A 21,413-nucleotide genomic window follows, 5' to 3' on the forward strand; every position below is an offset into this window, starting at 1 on the left:
CAGCCTTGTATTGGTTCCGCTAAATCTCCACCCGCTACACACCACATGTCCCACCCCCGTAGCAAGCGATTGGTTGTTGCATCTCCACCCCCTGTAGTCATTGGTCCGACTGGCTGCGGGAGACAATGAGTGGCATCAGCCCGGCCTAGTGCTCAGGGTTGGGGCCGGAGTCGAAGCCCTGGACGCCAGCAGCTCCACCACCCCCCCCTGAGCTTAAGGAGGAGCGGAGGACCGGTAACCGGTGACAGAGGGCCCGGGACAGGACGGGCGTACGTGCCCACTGAGTCCGGAACAACTGGGGCTGGAGAGGGGAAAATGTGGGGGAGGAGGAGCGGGGGCGCGCGTGCGGCGGGTAACTGGGGGAACCGGGCGGGGACGCGCGCTCCGGGTGTTTTGATAACTAGGCACGCGCGGGCGGGGGCGCGCTCTGGGAAGGGGGCGGGAGGTGGGGGTCCGGGAGCGCGCGGCCAGTGCCCCTAGCCGAGCGGGCAGGAGGCCCGGGAGAGGTGGGCGGGGGGCGGGGGCGGCCAAGGGAAGAGCCCCTCCTTGTAGGGCTTGGAAGGCCAGGCCAGGAGGGAGGCGGCCCTCGGGGAAACCTGACCCTGTGGCTGCGGTGACCCTGAGGCTGAGCCTGGCAGCCCAATGTCCGCCGACCCTGGGTCTGCTCTGGAAGGCATTGCCTGGACCGTGGGAGGGCAGAGCTAGGTGCGGGCACGTCTGCGAGCAAGGTCCAGAAAGGGAATCGTATTCCAAGTGGGCTTCGCTTTAGTCCCATATTTGGGTACAGTTTTGAGTGGCCCCTAGAAGGTCAGTTAATAAGGTTCGGGAGCAGAGGAAGCCTGGGCACCCTGACCTGGGCTCTACACCGATTTTAGGTTCTCTTAAGGCAGCTAGAACGAGTCCTGGGGCCCTGAAGCTCCGAGTAGCTAGCTGTGCAGTCCACATAGCCAGAGGAGTGCACCACCGGTGCCCAGCCAGCCTCCTCTTGGGGTGATCTGCCCTTAGCTTCATTTTCCTCTGTTAGCCTCATTCCTTCTCCCACCCCCATTGTCTAACACCTCCTCCCGCAGCTGCAGAACCACTTGGGCATCAAACACTGGAGTGGAGCAAATGCTGTCCATGGAGCTGGTAGGTTCCCTGAGAGTTATGTAAACCCTTTGTTCATAAAACTCTTCCTTACCCGTGATAAATCAATCAGTCAATCTAGCAATCACCATTGCCTCTTTTATTCTTATAAAAAACAGGGGATACCTTCAGGTAGATGAGGGGGAAAAATGAATCATCCCTTTAAATGAAAGTGAAACTCATTCCCACTTAACAGGCCACACCTTAAAGTCAGCTGTGTCCTAGCTAAGGCCAGTAAAAACTCAGGAAAGCCTTGTTGAATGACTTGGCCAAATCCAGGAATCACAACTCCTAAAGCAGGGCTCTTCCCACTATACTATATACCCCCATTGCCTAAAGGAAGCTGGTGATAAAGATTGAGTTGAAAGTCTTTCCACTCCTTGCTCAGTTAGGAAGATCTAGGTGCTGAACCAAAAATATCCCCTATTTTCCCCTATTATTTTGAGGTGGACAAGGCAGGCAGGCGGTGGTGATGGCACAATTTGACACAGAGTACCAACGGCTGGAGGCCTCCTACAGTGACTCACCCCCTGGAGAAGAGGACTTGCTAGTGCATGTCCCTGAGGGCAGCAAGTGTGAGTCCCTGGGAAGAGGGTGTTGGGATGGCTTGGAGTATTCCTTGGTGGGCAGGGAAGGGGTGTCCTGATTTCCTTCTCCTTATTTCCACAGCACCTTGGCATCACATTGAAAACCTTGACCTCTTTTTCTCTCGGATATCCTTGGTGTTGGGTTACGGGAAGAGATGACTATACCCAAACTCAGTCACTCTCTAAGAGTCCTGAGGGGGAGGCAGGGGTGGCATGGAGACTGTACTCATAGGAGCAAAGATGGAGGATACTGAAGAGTTAAGAGGGACTGAGAAAGATATCCTGGCTGTAGATAATGTGTCTTTGGGACCCACCTTTTTTATGGGATCCTGGTCCTTCAATCATCCCAAGTTCTTTCTTAACGGTCACACGTCTATAACCTGCACCAGAAGAATGGCTTTACCTGCATGCTCATTGGAGAGATCTTTGAACTCATGTAAGTATACTGAAGGGTAAAGGGCTTTATCCTCCTGCTTCCATTTCACTACTAACTCCACATGGACCATTCAGCCCAAAGACAGTGGATGTAGCCTCAGAGTTGGGGCCGCACTTCCTTCTTTTCTGCCTCTTTCTTCCCAGAGGCTTCTTTATCCTATCCCTCACGACCTACATGTCCTTTTCATTTTCCTTTGTGTCTCACTGGTGTTTCTTTGACACCAGGTGACAGAAGTGCCTTCCTACTTCTTTCTCCCCTTAGGCAGTTCCTCTTTGTGGTGGCCTTCACCACCTTTCTGGTCAGCTGTGTGGACTATGACATCCTCTTTGCTAACAAGATGGTGAATCACAGTCTGCACCCCAGTGATCCTGTCAAAGTCACACTGCCAGATGCTTTTCTGCCTGCCCAGGTTTGCAGTGCTAGGTAAGGGCCCTAGGTGATAAAGATACTGGAAAGCTCCGGTTGTTATTTGGGCAGTGTGCATCAGCTGGACAAAGCAAGTGGCCTCAGGAATTCAGAATATCATTTTAAGCTTAAGAGACTCTTTGTCCTAACTATGCAAGACCTTGCTGATAACAGAAAGACAGCTCTACCTTATATGATGTTCCTTTCATTTGAATGTGCCCTTTTTCTGTAAATTGTTTTTAATTGATGACATTGTGTTCCTTGTGTGTAAGATATAAAACCTCTGTGACACCCTTTGGGAAGAGAAGTTTAAGTCTAAATGTCAGCCTTGGCGTGTGTGTGTCTCTCACTTTCTCCTGCAATTGTAGAATAAAGATAGCACTTGTTCCTGAGCACATTTTGCTTCTTCCTTAATCCAGGTCAGTGCACATCGAGGCTAAAACTGGTGGCCACCTTGGCTACTGTCATACAGTCAGTTGAGGGGGAAGTTGTGTGTAGGATGCTGGTACCTCTTGCTGCCAGCCCTGCCCTGGAATACAAGCTCAGATGTAGCAACAGGCTTGCAAAATGGCTTTCAAGGGCAGTCTGTACCAAAGGTCGGTTGTGGTTAGGGTGCTCCATGCCCATCTCCCTCCTCACCAGAATCCAAGAAAACGGCTCCCTTATCTCCATTCTGGTTATTGCTGGTGTCTTCTGGATCCACCGACTCATCAAGTTCATCTACAATGTTTGCTGCTACTGGGAAATCCATTCCTTCTACCTGCAGGCGCTGCGCATACCTATGGTGAGACAGGTTGAGGGAGGCGAGGATGGGGAGATGGTGGGAGAGGACAAAGCAGCTCAGCTTCTGGGCCTCACTTTTGCCCTTTTCAGTCCACACTTCCATATTGCACTTGGCAAGAGGTGCAGGCGAGGATCGTGCAGACGCAGAAGGAGCACCAGATCTGCATCCACAAGCGGGAGCTGACAGAGCTTGACATCTACCACCGCATCTTACGCTTCCAAAACTACATGGTGGCGCTTGTCAACAAGTCACTTCTGCCACTGCGTTTCCGGCTGCCTGGCCTGGGAGAAGTCGTGTTCTTCACTCGTGGCCTCAAGTACAACTTTGAGCTCATTCTCTTTTGGGGGCCTGGCTCCCTGTTTCTTAACGAATGGAGCCTTAAGGCTGAGTACAAGCGAGGTGGTCAGCGACTGGAGCTGGCCCAGCGACTCAGCACCCGCATCCTCTGGATTGGCATTGCCAATTTCCTGCTGTGCCCCCTCATCCTGATCTGGCAGATTCTCTATGCCTTCTTCAGCTACACAGAAGTGCTGAAACGGGAGCCGGGAGCCCTGGGTGCCCGCTGCTGGTCCCTCTACGGTCGGTGCTACCTTCGTCATTTCAACGAGCTGGAGCACGAGCTGCAGTCGCGCCTCAGCAGGGGCTACAAGCCAGCTTCCAAGTACATGAACTGCTTCCTCTCTCCACTTCTCACGCTGCTGGCCAAGAATGGCGCTTTCTTTGCCGGTTCCATCCTGGCGGTGCTCATCGCCCTCACTATCTACGATGAAGACGTGCTGGCCGTAGAGCACGTGCTCACAACTGTGACGCTCCTAGGAGTCGCTGTCACTGTCTGCAGGTGAGCGGGAGGAGGGGTCCCAAGATCGAGGGAGGAGATGGAAGCTGAGGCAGCTGCAGAAGAAGGCCTCTGCTGTGTGCAAGTAGGCAGGGAATAGACCAACCACCTGGCTCTTTGGGAGGGATTGCCACAACTCATCTCTCTTCCAGATCATTCATCCCCGATCAGCACATGGTGTTCTGCCCAGAGCAGCTGCTTCGAGTGATCTTGGCTCACATCCACTACATGCCTGACCACTGGCAGGGCAATGCCCACCGCTCTCAGACCCGTGATGAGTTTGCACAGCTTTTTCAGTATAAGGCAGTGAGTGGAGCTGAGGTTGGGCTATGACAGCAGTCAGGGGAGGAGCCCCCGAGTCTCTCCTGAGCCTTTCCTGGCCCCTGATCCAGCCCCTTCTATTTCAGGTATTCATTGTGGAGGAGCTGCTGAGTCCCATCGTCACTCCTCTCATCTTAATCTTCTGCTTGCGCCCACGGGCTCTGGAAATCATCGACTTCTTCCGAAACTTCACTGTGGAAGTTGTCGGAGTTGGGGACACCTGCTCTTTTGCTCAGATGGATGTTCGACAGCATGGTCATCCTCAGGTGATAGAGGAAGAGAGCTCATGAAGATCCCCATCATTGATGGTTACTCCCCCATCAAGTGACAGAGCCACCAACTGGCTGCCTGTCAGGCAGGGGGAGGCTATCACAGCAGGGATAGGTGAAGGGGTTCATGCATGGGGAGACCCATAGCTTTTCTAAATCACAGTTTCCTCTTTCTGCAGTGGATGTCTGGGGGCCAGACAGAGGCCTCAGTTTACCAGCAAGCAGAGGATGGGAAGACAGAGCTGTCGCTTATGCACTTTGCCATCACTAATCCTGGATGGCAGCCACCTCGTGAGAGCACAGCCTTCCTGGGTTTCCTCAAGGAACAGGTTCAGCGAGATGGAGCTGCAGCTGGGGTCCCTCCAGGGGGACCCCTTCCTGAAAATGCCCTCTTCACTTCTATCCAGTCCTTACAATCTGAGTCAGAGGTATGTCTTGAGGATAAGAAGGTAGGGGAGATAAAGCCTGAGCATGGAGATGTCTGTGTGTGGGCCCAGGTGGTTTGGGTTGGCAGAGAAACTCACAGACCCTGCCCAGTGCATAGAACATCAGAGCCTCATCCAGTCCAGCCTTCATTGTAGAGGATGACACTGGGCCTTTGGTCTGTGACATCTAGAGTTGGGGGGGGGCAGGATTAGAGCCAGGCCATCCTACCTTCCTTTAGGGAAGAGAACCTTGGAGAAGGAGGGGATCATCCTTCCTCTGAAGCTTCTACACTTACTCATCATCTTCTTTGCAGCCACTAAGCCTGATTGCCAATGTGGTGGCAGGTTCATCATGCCGAGGCCCACCACTGCCCCGGGAGCTGCAGGGTTCCAGGCATCGGGCTGAAGTTGCCTCTGCCCTGCGTTCTTTCTCCACTGCAACCTAGCCAGGCCCCCACAGCCCGAGCACCTGGCACTCTGAGTGGCTCAGGGTGAGCAGAAGTGAAGGGCAGAACTCATCAGCAGGCTGTCCTTTTGGGAGGGGAGGGAGGAGAGGAGAGGGGAATGACTCCAGGAGGTTTGTCTGGGTCTCAGGAGGAAGGATCAGCAGGAGAGAAGAGGACACTGCTTTTGAGAAGCAGACTCTTCATGCTCTAGTGATAAGAATTGTGTTTTGGGGATATGGGGGACAGGGTGGATGCCCGGACAGCCAGTTCTGGAAGCAGCGTGTGGGAGGGGCAGCTGCAGAGCCTCGTACTATCTGAGTATGCTTCCACAGAGATGAGCCTTCATGCCCTCTACATGCACCAGGTTAGTAGGCTGGGACTGGGGGCACAGGGCTGGCAACCAGTAGTCCAGGGAATGGCAAACTTGACAATAGAAGGGTCATTGGGAATGGGCCTTCTCCTCTGATGCTGTGCCTTAATGCCCATAGCTGCACAAACAGCAAGCCCAGGCAGAACCAGAGCGGCATGTATGGCATCGACGAGAGAGTGATGAAAGTGGGGAAAGTGCCCCTGAAGAGGGGACAGAGGGGTCCCGGGCACCTCCCACCCTCCCTCGCTCTGCTAGCTACCCTTGTGCTGCTCCTCGGCCTGGAGCCCCAGAGACCACTGCCCTGCAGGGGGCCTTCCAGCGACGCTATGGGGGGATCACAGGTATAAGACATCTTGAGGTGAGGCAGAAAAAGAGAGAGGAGACAAGGCCCGTGCAGGGAGGAGAGGGTGACAAAAGAAAACCAAATCCTGGATTCAAATTCTGTGTCTTGCACTTGAGCATCCCAAGTCAAGAGCAAATCACTTACTGCCTTAGTTTCTTCATCTGTAAAATAGCAATACTGGGATAATGATTCATGGAATATTTACCACACAGGATGGAGTTCAAATGAGAGCATACACATAAAGCACTTTGACACATTTAAAGCATGCTGACATAAATATCAGCTTATTCCTTGCCCACTTTCCTTACTTTGTCTTTGGCTGTGGGTTTCCTCTCTAGATTCTGGCACTGTGCCCCGGGCTCCCTCTCATTTCTCCCGCCTCCCCCTTGGGGGATGGGCAGAAGACGGGCAATCAGCAGCAAGGCACCCTGAGCCTGTGCCAGAGGAGGGCTCTGAGGATGAGCTGCCACCCCAGGTACACAAGGTAAGGGCTAACTTGAGACAGAAGATGAAAGACATCCTTGAGAAAACGGTATCACCAGGTTCCAGAACAGAGAGAGGATTTAAGGGACTTCCACTTAGAGAAAGGATAAGTGCTTTGAATCAGGATAATTCCCTGGCTCCATGCCTCGTACATAGCAGGTGCTCACTGTTTGTTCGAGTATTGGAAAATAGTGTTGCCAGTTTGCCTCCTTTCACAGACTTAAGAATATAGCTTTTCTATCCCTTTACCTCTATAACTATCAAAGGAGTGGGAGAGTTTCAGACCTACCTCTGAGCCAAGTCTCCTTCTCTGCAGGTGTAGCCAAGGCTGAGGAAGGCCCAGGGCCTCATTGAACAGAAGCTGTCCTTGCCCACCACGTGGCTGAGATCAGCTGAATGGGAGGACTGCCTCCGGATTTGCTGCCTGGCTCTGTGCTGTTTGTCTGAGTGGGGCCAAAGGGAGGTGCCAACTCTATACTCAAAGTAGTTCCAGAGAGTGGAAGGCTGGCCCTGGCAGCTGGAGGGCCTGGGGTCAGTGGACACTGGCTTTGTCCCCACCACTGGACCCTGACTGCTGGCCACACACCCCTATCCTCTCCAAGTGTGGTGCTAGGAACCAGCCCCAAGTCCCGGCCACAGCACTGCCACCTCTCCCCTGCTGCTACCTGCCCTGCCAAGCCTTCCTTCCCTGACCTGCCCAGACCATGCCAACTGGGGTGCCCGTGCCAAGTGTGAGGAGGCTGTGCCTAGGGCCTCCCCTCCTCATTTCGGTGGGAGGAGGGGAGCTGAGTGACCAAGGAATCTTCCTGCCCTCCCTCCTGGCCCTGCCTGCTCCCCTGCTCCCCCGGGCTTGTGTGTTTGCCCCAGCTAGGGCGTGGCTTTTGCTTTGCACAGCTCCTTCTGGCCAAGACCGGCCCTCGAGACCCTGGGGGAGGGCTTTGTTTTGTTTTGGGTTGGTTTTTTTTTTTAATTGCAGGAGCAGGACTTTGGCTCTCCCCCCTTCATAGATGGGCCCCTCGGAGGCTACCGTAGGTCTTTCCATTGTAAGCCCTGCTGCTGCTCGTCGCCCCCTGCCCTGCCCCACGCAATCTACTGCTTGGGAAGTGGGGCAGGCTCTGCTCCAGGATTCTGACTACCCACCAGGACTATAATTCCCAGCGTGCAGCGCGCAGGGGTGGGGTCGCCGCTCCCCTCCAGCCCCGAGCTGGCGCGTTGCATGCTGGGATTCAGAGTGTCGCTACGCGGGGCACCTGTGACCACCGCCCGAGTTGCCATGGTGACTTTTGGGTGCGGAGTGGCGGAGCTCACCCTGTAGGGCCGTGTACAGGTGGACGGCATTGAATAAAAGAGGGACTTTGATTCGGTTGTGGTTCCCTCACTGTCTGGTGTCCTTGGCGGCGCTCCCCTTTTTCCGGCCCAGCGCCGAGCTCTTTTCTGCCCCTCCCTTCCCCCCACAGGCGGGGGAAGGCTAGAGGAGAAGGAGCCCGGCTCGGAGGAGCCGCAGTTTTCTGGAGAACGCAGTAGTGGAGGGGTTTTGCGATCGGCTGGTTTTCACATCCGGGACTCCCAGGCTCTAGGCTACCTCCGTCACGTGACGCAGTGTGGACTTTCTCTTCTTGTTTTGTTTCCGCCGCGTGCAGCGTGACCTCCGCCCCTCCGGCAGAATTGGCCAATGGGGCGTCTCTAATGGAATCTGGGGGAGGAGCGACGGGAGGGGTGGCCGCGGGGCACCGAACTTTTCCTGCCCCTCCCTCCCTGCCGGACAGGCGGACAGTCAGGGAGCGGACGGGGGCTAAGTGGGAGAGCGCCCCGGGGGGGACTCGGGCCGGGAGACCCGGGGGCATGCGTTGCCGCTGACCGAAGGGGCCCGGCCATGCTGAGGCTGGACAGTTACTGCGGGGCCGAGGGGCCGCTGAGCCCACAGTGGACGAGCGGCGGCCTGAGCCCCTGCTTCTTCTTCACCGCCGCGCCCGCCACGCTCCTGGGGCTGGGGACCCTGGCCCTGGGTCCGCGGCTGCTGAGGCTCTGCACGCCGCGGGGCCAGCCGGCCGTGGGCTTGGGCCTGGGGCCGGGCCGGGGCGCGCGGGGCTTCCTGGCCGGGCTGCACCTGCTGCTGGGCGGGTTGCAGCCGCTGCTGCCCCTGGCGGCGCTGATTGCCCGGGCCGCGGTCCCCGCCGGCGCCCCCCTCCCAGGCTACGTGCTGCTCGGGGCCCTGCTTGGGTCCTGCGCTGGGGCCTGTGCGCTGGCGCTGCAGCTGCTGGACCGGGCGCCGGCCGCAGGCCAGGCCGGGCACAGCGCCGGCCTCCTCCTCCTGTGGGCCGCGGCGTTGGCGGCCGAGAATCTGGCCCTGGTGTCCTGGAACAGCCCCTTGTGGTGGTGGTCCCGGAACAGCCTGGGGCAACAGGTGGGGTGGCGCCCAGGGGCAGGCAGGGCCGGGGGTGGGGCAGGGGACAGAGGAGTGCTGACTCACGGCGAGGGCCTCCCCACTCCCTCCTCCCCGCGTGTGTTCCAGGTGCAGTTTGGCCTGTGGGTGCTGCGCTATCTGGTCTTTGCAGGGCTCCTGGGCTTGGGGCTCTGGGCTCCTGGGCTTCGGTGTCGGACCTATGCTTTACAGGTCAATGGAGACGAACGCGATGTGGAGAGCAGCCAGGTGCATTTACCTTCCTGACCTCTGGGATGCTTAATGGCCCCTGAAGCTTTGTCCTTCTAAAACAGCCCTGACTTAACTGTTCTCCTGGGACCGGTCATTACCGGGGCCAGTAATCCCTGAGATTGACTGGTCCTTGAAGCAGAGGAGAGGCAGGGCTTGGCTAGGCTGCTGACAACCTTCCAGGGAGCCCGAGCTTTACACCCCCCACCTTTCTGAGTTTAATCCTCCTGCTGCCCCTGAATTCCACACTTTCCCTCCACAGCCTTTGCCAACTACAGGCTCCGCTAGACGCTCTTCCACGTGGCGAGATCTTGGTCGGAAGCTGCGACTGCTGAGTGGCTACCTCTGGCCCCAAGGGAGCCCAGCCCTGCAGCTGGTTGTGCTGGTTTGCCTGGCACTCATGGGCCTGGAGCGGGGCCTTAACGTGCTAGTTCCAATCTGTTACAGGAACATTGGTGAGGGGAGGCCCAGGGAAAGAGTGGAAGATGCCAGTTCCCCCCACCCCACCCCAAGCCACAAGTATTTAAAATATTCTTAGAGCACTATCCGCAGCTCATTGTATCATACTTTTCCACCTGCTGTCTCTCACACACACTTTCTCTGATGATGCAGCATTTAGTGTATAGTAGGTATTTAACTGTAGAAGTGAATTGAACTGAACATGTTGGTCAGTTCCATTCTAGAAACCTGTACTAAACACCTGCTATTCCTTACAAACCTTACATACGAACTGAAGGGGTGTGGGTGTCCAGAGGAGAAAAAGGCCATGGAGATCAGAGAAGTCTTCATGGAAAAGGGAGAATTTGAATTGGGTCTTGAAAAATCATAGTTGGTAGAGAGGACACTTGAAGCAGGGGGAAAAAAAAACAGTATGGGTGAAGGCATTTGGACAGAAGGGCACCAGGTGCATCCAGTACATCTAGAATGTAGGATATGAATGGCATCCTGGTCCTACATTATATGGTGGGGAAGGGTCCTTGTGATAATAACTTAGGGGAGAGAGGATAACTGCATGTCCAACATGGCACCAGGACGGTGGGGAGGCAGGAATGGCTAGTTTCTCCAGACAGTTCCCCTAGAGAGTGGCTACCAACTGGTACTGACTTTTTCTATAGTGAATGCACTAACTGAAAAGGACCCTTGGAGCTCTCTGGCCTGGATAGTCTGCATTTACGTCCTACTGAAATTCTTGCAAGGGGGCGGCACTGGCAGTACTGGTACAGTAATTACTCTCTGAACCTACCTCTAATTTTAGGAGCCACAAACTTTCCCCCGTGATTGTTTCTTCCTCCTCCCTTAACTCAGTTTTGTGGGGGGGTGGGGTAAAAAAAAAATATACCCTACTTCCTGGCTTCAAGCCATTGCTTCTCATGTGCATGCCCCTTCCCCAGGATTTGTGAGCAACCTACGAACGTTCTTATGGATCCGGGTGCAGCAGTTCACAGCGCGTCAAGTAGAGCTGCGTCTCTTCGCCCACTTGCATGGGCTGGCCCTTCGCTGGCACCTGGGACGACGGACAGGAGAAGTGCTCCGAGTCGTTGACCGAGGCACGACTAGTGTCACTGGGCTGCTCAGGTAGAGAAATAGGCAGGATCTGAAGGAAGGAAGCATAGGAGAGAGGGTCTCGGGATAAACAGAGCTTTGGGATTGCCTCTTTCCTCTCCATTCATGTACCGCTATCTATACCCATTTGGCAGCTACCTGATATTTAACATCTTACCAACCTTGGCTGACATCATCATTGGCATCATCTACTTCAGCATGTTCTTCAATGCCTGGTTCGGCCTCATCGTCTTTGTCTGCATGACTCTCTACCTCAGTGAGTTCCGATTCCCTGACTCAAGGTCCACTGGGGGGAAAGGGTCAGTGGTTTCCAATAGGATATTATTGCGTACTAACAAGGAAAGTCACCATGACAGTTCACTGTGGTTTTCCTGATGATCATCAGTTGAATATATCAGTTGAGGGAAAAGAGTGGATACTTTTGGTTGTCCCAGGGTCAGGGAGAATCAATTCACAAACGGCATGTGTTTGTTCATTTCTGTAATTACTTGAAAAAATATAAAAGGTGCTCAGTAAATGTGTGAGACACCCTTGGGGTGGGGTATACAAAGACACAGTGGTGTTTGCTTAGCGCCTTCCCTGGAGTATCAGCTTGCTCTAGGTTTGTAATCAGTTTAATCATGTGGTGAGTGGTGAAGGCACTTTTGGTGGATCCTGGCCTGAACTGGGGAAACTGCTGTATCTTCTCCCCTCCCCCAACCGCTCCTACCACCCTCCAGCCTTGACGATTTTAGTCACTGAGTGGAGAACCAAGTTTCGCCGTGATATGAATACACAGGAGAATGCAACACGAGCTCGAGCAGTGGACTCTCTGCTCAACTTCGAGACGGTAATGGGGCTTAGCACTCAGGATGGTACACGTGGAGTCAGCAAGTCTGGAGCCTGGGATGGTGGCAATGTTGGGAGGAGCCAGCCTCCTGCCTGGCTCTGCCCCTTCGTTCCTGCATGGCTGCAGACCAGTCACTTCACCTCTAGGCTTCCATTCCTCATGTGTAAAATGAAGGAGTTGGACTAGATAAATGACTTCTAGGGTCCCTTCCACCTACTGTCTCCTACCGTCCTGTATCCATGGGTGTGACTCTGGGAAGCATTGGTGGGGCCTAGATCTAAGGCACCAGGTGCTACAGTAGGGTTTGGCCTCCCTAGGTGAAGTACTACAATGCAGAAAGTTACGAGGTGGAGCGATATAAAGCAGCTATCATCAAGTACCAGGTGAGGCTCACAGAGCTAAGGTCTGGGCTGGTGGATGCTTCTGAGCACTCAGCGGGATGCCGGGGGTGACAGGAGCAGCGTTGGAACTAGCCTCGTCATGGTTAGGCATCCAGGGCTATGTGGGCACTCGACATACCTTCCCCTCCTATCACCCGTCCTTCAGAGTTTGGAATGGAAGTCGAATGCGTCGCTGGTTCTGCTAAACCAGACCCAGAATCTGGTTATTGGGCTTGGGCTCCTTGCCGGATCCCTCCTCTGTGCCTACTTTGTCAGTGAGCAACAGCTCAAGGTGAGTGAGGCTTAAGGAAAGAGGAAGGTGGGAATGTGCTGTGACAGGATGAATGTGAAAGAAGGGCAGAAGGGGAGCTTTTATCTAGGTGGTGGGCGGGAAACAGGTCAGACCATTGGGAGATAGCTTGCAGCCCTCCCTGCTCATTACACCTTTTCCCTTGTTTAAAGGTCGGAGATTTCGTGCTGTTTGGCACCTACATCATACAGCTCTACATGCCTCTCAACTGGTTTGGCACTTACTACAGGTAGAGTGGTCCCTGGCCCCCAAACCCTTCACCTATGCTGTCATGGTCACATCTTTCGTTGTCCCTCTCCCCTTCTCTCTCTGCTCCTTTCCTCCTCCCAACACATGGCCTTCTCTCTCTCTCTCTCAGGATGATTCAGACCAACTTTATTGACATGGAGAACATGTTTGACTTGCTGAAGGAAGAAGCTGAAGTGAGTAGAGTGAACTACTCTGAGGGCTGGGCAATGGTCACTGTGGCTCTGTAAAGCAGTCCTGTAGCCATAGCTATGTTCATGGTGTTCTTAGGTGAAGGATATCCCGGGGGCCCTACCCTTGCAATTTCAGAAAGGATACATTGAGTTTGAGAACGTGCATTTCAGCTACACAGATGGGTAAGGACCTCCTGCAGCTCCCCAATGCTAATGTCCTAACCCTATCCCCCTCCACAGAAAGGGAGATCCTCTAGCTCTTCCCTGATTCCCATGGAGTCCCCAACCCCTACTCTCTTCATTGGTATTTTCTGCCCCTATCTTCTCTCTTTGAGGGAGAGAGAAGGAAGGAGTGAAGTGAGAAGGTTATGACCCAATAGCTAACCATCTCTATTCTCCCAGGCGGGAGACCTTGCAAGATATCTCTTTTGCTGTGATGCCTGGACAGACACTGGCCTTGGTAAGGAGAGAAGTGCTCTCTTTGCCCCTTGCCTCACCCTTTTTTTCCTTAGCCTTCCCCAGTGTGGTACAGTGGAAAAACCAGTCCTGTCTCCAAACCACACTGCCTCCTCTCTCAGCCTCATTTGCCACATTTGTAAAATGGAAATGATGCAAACCTGTCCACAAGGTCGTGGTGAAGAAAGCCTTTCCCTAGAGTACACGCTACAGACCCCTGGTTCCCTCCTGGGGCCTAGATGTGGTGGGTGAGAACGGGAGAGAATGTGTGCGGTCTCCTGGGAGGGAGATGGAGAAGTCACAGGACTGATTTGGGGGAGCAGGGGCAGGAGGCAGCATTCCGGCCTGGCAGCGTCTGTGGGGCTCAGTGCGTATCCATCACTTCTCACGTGACAGGTGGGGCCCTCGGGGGCAGGGAAGAGCACTGTCTTGCGCCTGCTGTTCCGGTTCTATGACATCAGCTCCGGGCATATCCGCATAGATGGACAGGACATTTCACAGGTGAGTGCAGAAGAGGGGCCTGTAGCAGAGGCTAGAGGCAATTTCCTATGTTGGGTTGGGTTAAAGGCATCGTCTGACTAGGAACGAGGCTGACCTCAGCCTTCCCAGCCCCAGAGTGACCGAGGCCTTGAGGGGAGCCCTAGACAATCAGGATAGCCGCTTTCTTGGCTTCAGGTGAGCCAGTCTTCACTTCGTTCCCATATTGGAGTCGTGCCCCAGGACACAGTCCTCTTCAATGACACCATTGCTAACAACATCCGATATGGCCGAGTCATGGCTTCGGACTCTGAGGTGGAAACTGCTGCCCAGGCTGCTGGAATCCATGATGCCATTCTGGCCTTCCCTGAAGGTGGGACCCCTGCCCAGCCCAACCCAGTACCCCACCTTTTGAGCCCCTAAGGGGCTTTACCACCCCTCTGCCTCTCTTTGTTGTCAGTCCTCAAGCTTTGTTAGTCCTTACTGTGTTCCAGGCACTGTGCTAAGTGCTGGGTCTAGGTGGCGTAGTGGATAGAGTGCTGGGCCTAGAGTCAGGAAGACACGAGCTCATATCTGACCTCTGGGCAAGTCACACCCTCTGTTTGCCTCGGTTTCCTTATCTGTAAAATGGGGATAACAATAGCACCTACCTCCTAGGGTTGTGAGGATCACATGAAGTAGTAACCGTAAAATGCTTAGCACAGTGCCTGGCATCTTTTGTTGTTCAGTTATGTCCAACTCATCATGACCCCGTTTGGGGTGTTCTTGGCAAAGACACTGGAGCAAGTTTGCCAGTTTTTTTCTCTGGCCATTTTACAGATGAGGAAACTGAGGCACACAAGGTTAAATAATTTGCCTAGGGTCACACAGGTATTAAATGTCTGAGGTCAGATTTGAACTCGGGAAGATGAGTCTTCCTGACTCCAGGCCTGGCAGTATATAGTACCACCTAGCTGCCTCTGGCACATAGTAAGTGCCATATAAATATTTCCTGGTATTGCTATTATTAAATTTAAAAAAATCTTGTCTCTAGAAGTTTACACTTTGAGGGGAGGACAATATGTAAATGCCCAGATAGATACAAGATAAATACAGAGTGCATGAAAGATAATTTCAGAGGGGAAGGTGAGATGTGAGCTGAGTCTTGAAGGAATTCAGGGAAATGACGAGGAGCAGGTGAGGTGGGGAATCATTCCCAGCAGGGAGAACAGACCCAGTGCTGTGTTGTGGCAACAGCACCTGAGCCAGCATGGCTGGATGGCAGAGCAAGTGAAGGGAGGAGAGGGCGAGATGGGCAAGACCTCGACCCACACAGAGCCGCTCTTTGCTCTGGGTCTTCTCTGATGTGGGAGTGATGAGAAGAACACGGTTCTTTGGGGAACACTGACCAAAGGCAGGCCTTGGGTGTCCACAGGCTACGAGACCCAGGTAGGCGAGCGAGGGCTGAAGCTGAGTGGAGGGGAAAAGCAGCGCGTGGCCATCGCCCGCACCATTCTCAAGGCTCCAGACATCATTCTGCTGGATGAGGTAAGACTCCTAAACAGCCTTTGACTCTTAGCCCAAGTCCTCTTTGGTCTCTGACAACCCCAGCCTCTCCATGACTCACCAACCCGCAATATTCCTTCCTGTCACAAAAGCTTCTGCCTCTCCTTTGGGCAGCTTCCCTAAAATCAGTTTGGCAGAGGTCAGTGTGCCAGCTTCTTGTTTGTAGGCAACATCAGCCCTGGACACATCAACCGAGAGGGCCATCCAGGCTTCCCTAGCCAAAGTCTGTGCCCTGCACACCACCATCGTGGTGGCACACAGGTATGGACCTGGGACCAGTGGGAGATGGGCACGGAGACTTTTCTCTCCCTGGGAGGAGGTAGTTATGCTCACCAGTGTCCTTGACTTCCCAGGCTATCTACAGTGGTCAATGCTGACCAGATTCTAGTGCTCAAGGATGGTTGCATTGTAGAAAGAGGAAGGTAAAGATCTTATTTTTTATTGATCTGTTTGTTTTGCAGCTGTATCTCTCCCCTCCCCATCAAGCCATTCCTTGTAACAAAGTTTAAAATATCGAGGAAAAAAAGAGTTCAGCAGAACCAACTAATACATTAACTGTGCAGTCTCTTTCCTAACATCATTCTTGGGGGTTCAAGAAAAAGGGAAGGATCTGTGGGATAAGATGACCAAGTACTGATCCACCCTGACCTTTACTCTTTTCTTCCCTCTCTGAGGCATGAGGCATTGCTGGCTCGAGGAGGGGTGTATGCTGACATGTGGCACCTGCAGCAACAGGGACAGGATGAGGAAGCAACTAACGTCCCAAAGAGCCAGTCACCAAAAGGCGATGATCTTCAATAAAGGTTCCTATGAGGATCATGAGCCAGACAACCATGAGATCCAGCTCCTCATCCCACTTGACCCTGTTCTTGGGGTACATTTGTGGGAATGGTATACCTCACCCAGCAGGAGAAATGGGACCTCAGAAATAAAGTTATGGAGTGAAACCTGAGCTCCGTTCTGTATTTACACAGACGGACACTCTAAGCTTGGTTCTTCCGTACCCTCCCAAGAGAGAGAAAGTCATAAGCAGAAGGGTACACTTGTTTGGTAAAATGCTTTATTCCTTTCCAAGTCCTTTCTGCCTGCCCCCCAACTCAAGGACAGACAGCTCCAGGGATGACCCCTCCATGGGGGACACAGAAGAAAAAAGGGATGAGAGGGTGGTTGGTTCTCTCCAGGCCAAATCCACCCTTCAGACACGGTAAACAGTAGAGATTCCTGCCACCTTGAACTCAGAGGCACTCCTGGTGTGGTCTTCCTTCCTTCCAGCTCTGGAGTCCCTCCATCATTCTTGTTCTGAGCTTCTAGCCTCTTCCAGGGGGACCCTGGAAGTGTGAGGGCCACAGCCCCTCTCAGCTGAGCTTCCCTCCCCACTCCCAGGGCCCTAGCAAAGGCTGCAGTTGGAGGGTTTCAGGCTTCGGCTCTGGGCCTGGAGCAAGGAAAGCGGGGGGAGAGAAAGAGACAGGAAGGGGCAAAGTTAGGGGTACCCCTGGGGTAAAGCCTGTGAAGAACCCTTCCCCTTTCTGTTCCTATTTAGCACAATACCTGCTGCTTTCGGTATTCCTCCTCACTGGCTGACAATGCTTGAGCCAGAGCTAAGTCTTCTTCCTCTTGAGTACTGAGAGTAAAGAGTCAGCTTGAGACAGTCTCATTAGCCCCTTCATCCCCAAGCTCAGCTCCTCCACCTCCACCCCCTTCCCAGTTCTCCTCATAGCAGGTACCTAGGGGCGGCAGGCTTGGCCTCAGTCAGAGACAGGATCAGTGCTTGCTGGAGGGCTTCGTCTTCGCTCTACAGAGAGACAAATTATCCATCTTTCTCTCATTCACCACCCATTCGATTCCCCCTCTTCTGTTGCTGTCTAAACTCACCAGGCCATTCTGCAAGGCGTGAGTCGGTGACTCAGCAACTCTAGGAGAAAGGAGAAACAAGCAGCATGGAGACAGAAGCACAGATGAGAAAAGAGGTCAGGGAGAAGTGGAGCTATACATACCTGCCATGAGAAAGGGGTGAGGTCTTACCCGACCCTGGGCCAGGGACTGGGGCTGTGCTAGAACCTAAGCCCTGGGCTCTGGAGATAGCAGCACGTCTGCAGGGGAGAGATACCTTCTACATACACCCCAGGAACAAATCCCCGCCCCCCCCTTCCCTCTTCTCAAGGAGTTCGCAGGAGGTGGAGATGATAGCAAACGACCCAAGGGAACACAGAGGGTTTCCTCCACCAGACCTGGGGGCTGTAATTCTAGGTAAGGTAAGATACTAAGGGCATTCCAACCCAAAGGGAGTACCGGGTGATTCCCAAAATTCAGGGTAGGAAAAGCACACTCCTACAGTTACCCGGCTTGGCTGGAAGGCGTTCTGTTCCCAGAGCACTCATGGTCTAGCGGGTGCCTGTGCTTGAGGCAGAAGTTTCGGCCACACTTTTCACAAGTCAGCTCCATCATTTCCCGTTGCCGGCAGCCAGGGCGGCTACATTTATTGGTGAAGATCTAATAGGGCAGATGGAAGACACTCCACAACAAAGGACCTCTTTTTCCCACTCATCGCTTCTTGGCTGTCACCTAAAAAGCCAGCCTTCTCAAACCTCCCAGGCCTTCCTGTCGGCTGCAACAAAGCATCAGTGGTTCCCGCACGGATGGAGAGCTGACAGAATCCCCTCACCTTGCGTTTGCGCTGTGCTGGGTCAGAGCGACAGTCCCTGTCAATATGCTCCCCCACAGCACGGTCCGGTGATTCCCCTCTTGCCACAGGCACTGGTACATTGCACAGTGGGCATACAGGCACCTGGACATCCTACAGCCAGGAGGAAGAGAAGGAAAGGCACATCTTGGGGACCACTTTATCCTACTATAGTTCTGGCAATGAAGAGAGTCTAGTAAAGCCCCAGGATGTGAACTGTGGACCCTGGGAACCCTTCCCTCTAACTTCTTTTATCAAACAACGGCCATGGCATAGCCTCAAGCTTAAATAGAGTAAGGACATTCATTCAGTGTATATTTATTGGGCATCTGCTATGTATGACAAACCGTATTAGGTGTACATGGAGACACTATCCTCAAGCAATATGACAGGTTTCTGGGTGGTGCAGTGGGTAGACCACTAGACCTGGAGTCATAAAGTCCTGAGTTCAAATTTGGCCTCAGATACTAGCTATATGACCTTGGGCAAATCACTTAACTTCTGTCTGCCTCCACTTCCTCACCTATAAAATGGGGATAATAATAGCACCAATTCCCAAGGTAATTGTGAGGATCAAATGAGATAATCCTTGTAAGCCTCTCTGCAAACCTTAAAGCACTGTATAAATGCTAGCTATTACAATGTATGAATGATGAGCCATAAATACAAATTACCATAATGCAAGACAAATTTAAGTAGTATCATAAAAGATATATAAAGATATCTATATGTAGATCTATAATAATTTAGAGGAAGATATCTGGCTGAAGATATTAATTAAATTTTTATATAGAAAGTGGCATTTTATTTGGGTACTGAAGGGAAGGCAGGATTTAAACAGTTTTTTGGGTTTTTTTTTGGGGGGGGAGCAATCTAACCCATAAATGGCAAAGTCCAGGATAGGTCAGATAAGTTGTAAGTGGAACTCAAGACTAGAAAAATAGGTTGGAATGTTCTGAATGTCAGGCTAAAAATGAGCAACTGACTGAGCTATGCAAAACACATGATTAGTAATAAATTTTAGGAAGACTTACCTGGTATAAAGTGGTGTAGAATGGTAGAGGAGCTAATGGAGGCAACGACCAATTAGGCCAGTGGAAGAGCAATGAGTGTCTGAACAAGTGGGAGTAATAAGAAAAGAAAGGAGTAGATACTTGAGAGATTTTAGAAGCAGAATTGACAGTGCTTATAGTCTGAATAAATATGAGGGACTAGAGAGAGAGGGAAGAGGAAAAGAGGCCTGATTGAGCTTGGATGACTCAGAAAAATGGAGACGATATCCAGCAGGACAAGTAAGGCTGCAGATATGGAAATCAGCCTCACAGGAGTAACAGCTAACGGCATGGGACCAGATGAAATTATCAAGGGACAGTATATGGAGAAAAAGCCTTGAGAAATGCCAACATTTAGGGAGGGAATGGATAAAGAGGAGCCCTCAGAGACAGGCGTGACCACAGATAAGACAGCCAGAATTGTCACAGGAGTTGAGGGAGGAGGGAACATGAAAAAAGGATGAGGTGTTTAAGCATGTCAAATGCTGCAGAAGGAGCGTAATAATGTGAGCATAATAATGTCAATATGGTCCTTTTTTTTTTCCAGTCTTCCTCCCTCGCCCTACAAAAAAGGTCAAGTTCCAATCGATGTCTAAACTCACCTTTTGGTAGGCAGAGCCACAATGATGCTGGTCATAGGCCACATGGTCTGCGCAGAATATGCCAGAGCAGGCGTCACACTTGAGAGGCAGGAAATCTGAAAGGATGAGACAGCGTCTAGATGTCTTTTAGGATTCCTAATACTAAGTCATGCCTCATTCATATGAAAACCTAAATTCCTGTTTTTGCTTCAATCTCTCCAGGCTTCACGCCATCCCCCATTCTACCCCCTGCAAAGCTCAACCTTCCCCTTTCCTAGGCACATCCCTTCTCACCCCCCACTCCCATGCCATCAATTCCTTCACTCTGTGCCACGTCTCCGGCTGCATTTTATATGTGTGTATATGTGCATGTACATGTATGTGTATACACACACGGGAAATATACATAATGCATCACAGCTGCGCTTTGGGACTTATTTAACCTCTTTGGACAACGCACTTCCTCTAGGTTACTACTACCCCTCTATCACAGAAGCTGGTCCCCGTCTGCTGCACCCTCCCCTCGAAAGCCCACCCAAAGGCAGCCCCGGGCCAGGGCTCTGCCCTCTCCCTAGCCTTCAGCGCTTGCACTTAAGGCCCGCCCTCTAGCCCCCATTGGGCCCCGCCCCCTGTCGGGCCGCTTCTAGGCCCCGCCCCGGCCCAAGTTCCGGCCTCTAGGCCCCGCCCCTCACCCAGGCGCTGACAGGTCTGCTCCGAGCAGTGGGCTCCCAGGTCCGGGAATTCCATGGCCGGGGATGGAGGGAGGAGGAGCCTCTGGGTGGAGGAAGAGAAGAGGTAGCGTAGCGATGGCTCTTGGTCCAAACCTGAGTAGACCTACCACGCCCCTAGGGGCTCCTCCGCCTTGATGCACTCCGTCCCGGCCGGACCCACCGCTCTCCGATCCGACAGCCAGCCACAGGCAACCATCAGGCATCTGCAGGCTCTGCAGGCTCGGCTCCGCCCCCTTCCCGCGCCACGGGGCGCGGTGACGTCACGGTACGCACCACTACGGGCGCGTTCCCGGCCTCCCTCGCTAGGTGTTGCCTCAAGGCCCCGCCCCTCCTTCCTTCCCTTGTAATCTCCAGGCTTATCAGCTTCCCTTCCCTGGCCGGGAGGACTAGTAGTGATAGAAAGAGTGAAGGAACGAGCAAACAAACGAACGAACGAGAACTCTGCCAGAGCGGCAGTGAGATCCTGAGAGTCGCTCATGAGCCCCTATCTAGGGTGCTCTCCAATATCAAACAGCCTCTCTGCTCGAATACGTGCACTGACAAAAGGCTCAGTAACTTCTCAGCAGGCTGTTCTGTTCTGGACCACGAATTACCAGGAAGTTCTGCCTTATGTAAGGAGTGTGACTGTTACCCATGTTGGCATAGATAGATTTCGCCTCATCTTCCTCACCTCTCTTCAAGAAAGCCAATGAGTCCTGCCTGGAGTAGAGTAGAAGGAGCCACAAGGCTAACAGCTTGGTTATCCTCTAAGAAAGGGTCCTGGACTAGATTTATATCTACCTGCTCATCTTAACTATTGCTGGTCTAGGGATACAGTTTTTAAAGTCAAGACATTTTTTCCAGCCGCTATCATTTAATGGTGGAGGATACTCCAAGCTTACCAGTTGTATGACCCTGGGAAAGTCACCTCC

The 21,413-nt window shown here is 53.0% G+C and overlaps 3 protein-coding genes across 5 annotated transcripts; 2 read left to right on the plus strand and 1 right to left on the minus strand.

Annotated features, from left to right (window-relative positions):
- The first annotated feature begins 1 nt into the window (after position 1).
- ATG9A (autophagy related 9A) lies at positions 2-8,188 on the plus strand. Its single transcript, XM_021002714.2, is given in 17 exon segments — positions 2-234; positions 1,071-1,128; positions 1,572-1,700; positions 1,795-1,838; positions 2,084-2,148; positions 2,410-2,571; positions 3,196-3,337; positions 3,427-4,175; positions 4,325-4,478; positions 4,580-4,759; positions 4,942-5,190; positions 5,502-5,617; positions 5,619-5,678; positions 5,880-5,997; positions 6,122-6,344; positions 6,685-6,830; positions 7,146-8,188. Coding segments are annotated over 15 exon segments (2,517 nt in total). The 5' UTR covers positions 2-234; positions 1,071-1,128; positions 1,572-1,597; the 3' UTR covers positions 7,152-8,188.
- Positions 8,189-8,546: 358 nt separating this feature from the next.
- Positions 8,547-16,405, plus strand: ABCB6 (ATP binding cassette subfamily B member 6 (LAN blood group)). Its single transcript, XM_021002713.2, has 19 exons — positions 8,547-9,233; positions 9,342-9,479; positions 9,742-9,934; positions 10,595-10,696; positions 10,871-11,054; positions 11,177-11,298; positions 11,762-11,871; positions 12,189-12,254; positions 12,418-12,543; positions 12,714-12,790; positions 12,920-12,983; positions 13,078-13,163; positions 13,383-13,440; positions 13,833-13,937; positions 14,112-14,286; positions 15,328-15,440; positions 15,625-15,719; positions 15,812-15,880; positions 16,133-16,405. Exons 1-19 carry the CDS (start codon positions 8,703-8,705, stop codon positions 16,257-16,259), a joined length of 2,541 nt encoding a protein of 846 aa, XP_020858372.1. The 5' UTR covers positions 8,547-8,702; the 3' UTR covers positions 16,260-16,405.
- A 263-nt stretch (positions 16,406-16,668) lies between these two features.
- On the minus strand, positions 16,669-21,039 carry ZFAND2B (zinc finger AN1-type containing 2B). 3 transcript variants are annotated; one of them, XM_021002726.2, is made up of 9 exons: positions 20,464-21,038; positions 19,793-19,887; positions 18,121-18,252; positions 17,797-17,948; positions 17,453-17,548; positions 17,331-17,370; positions 17,183-17,250; positions 17,007-17,079; positions 16,669-16,786 (listed from the first exon to the last, which is right to left on the minus strand). In XM_021002726.2, the coding sequence occupies exons 1-9, from the start codon at positions 20,516-20,518 to the stop codon at positions 16,766-16,768; spliced, it is 732 nt and encodes a 243-aa protein (XP_020858385.1). In that variant the 5' UTR covers positions 20,519-21,038; the 3' UTR covers positions 16,669-16,765. The 3 variants fall into 3 exon arrangements, with proteins under 3 accessions (XP_020858385.1, XP_020858384.1, XP_020858387.1); XM_021002725.2 differs by having other exon boundaries at positions 16,755-16,890; positions 20,464-21,036; XM_021002728.2 differs by lacking the exon at positions 17,453-17,548 and having other exon boundaries at positions 16,755-16,890; positions 20,464-21,039.
- Between the last annotated feature and the right edge of the window lie 374 nt (positions 21,040-21,413).

The sequence above is a fragment of the Phascolarctos cinereus genome, unplaced genomic scaffold, assembly GCF_003287225.1.
Source record: "Phascolarctos cinereus isolate Bilbo 61053 unplaced genomic scaffold, phaCin_HiC Scaffold_7;HRSCAF=346, whole genome shotgun sequence".
NCBI lineage: Eukaryota > Metazoa > Chordata > Mammalia > Diprotodontia > Phascolarctidae > Phascolarctos > Phascolarctos cinereus.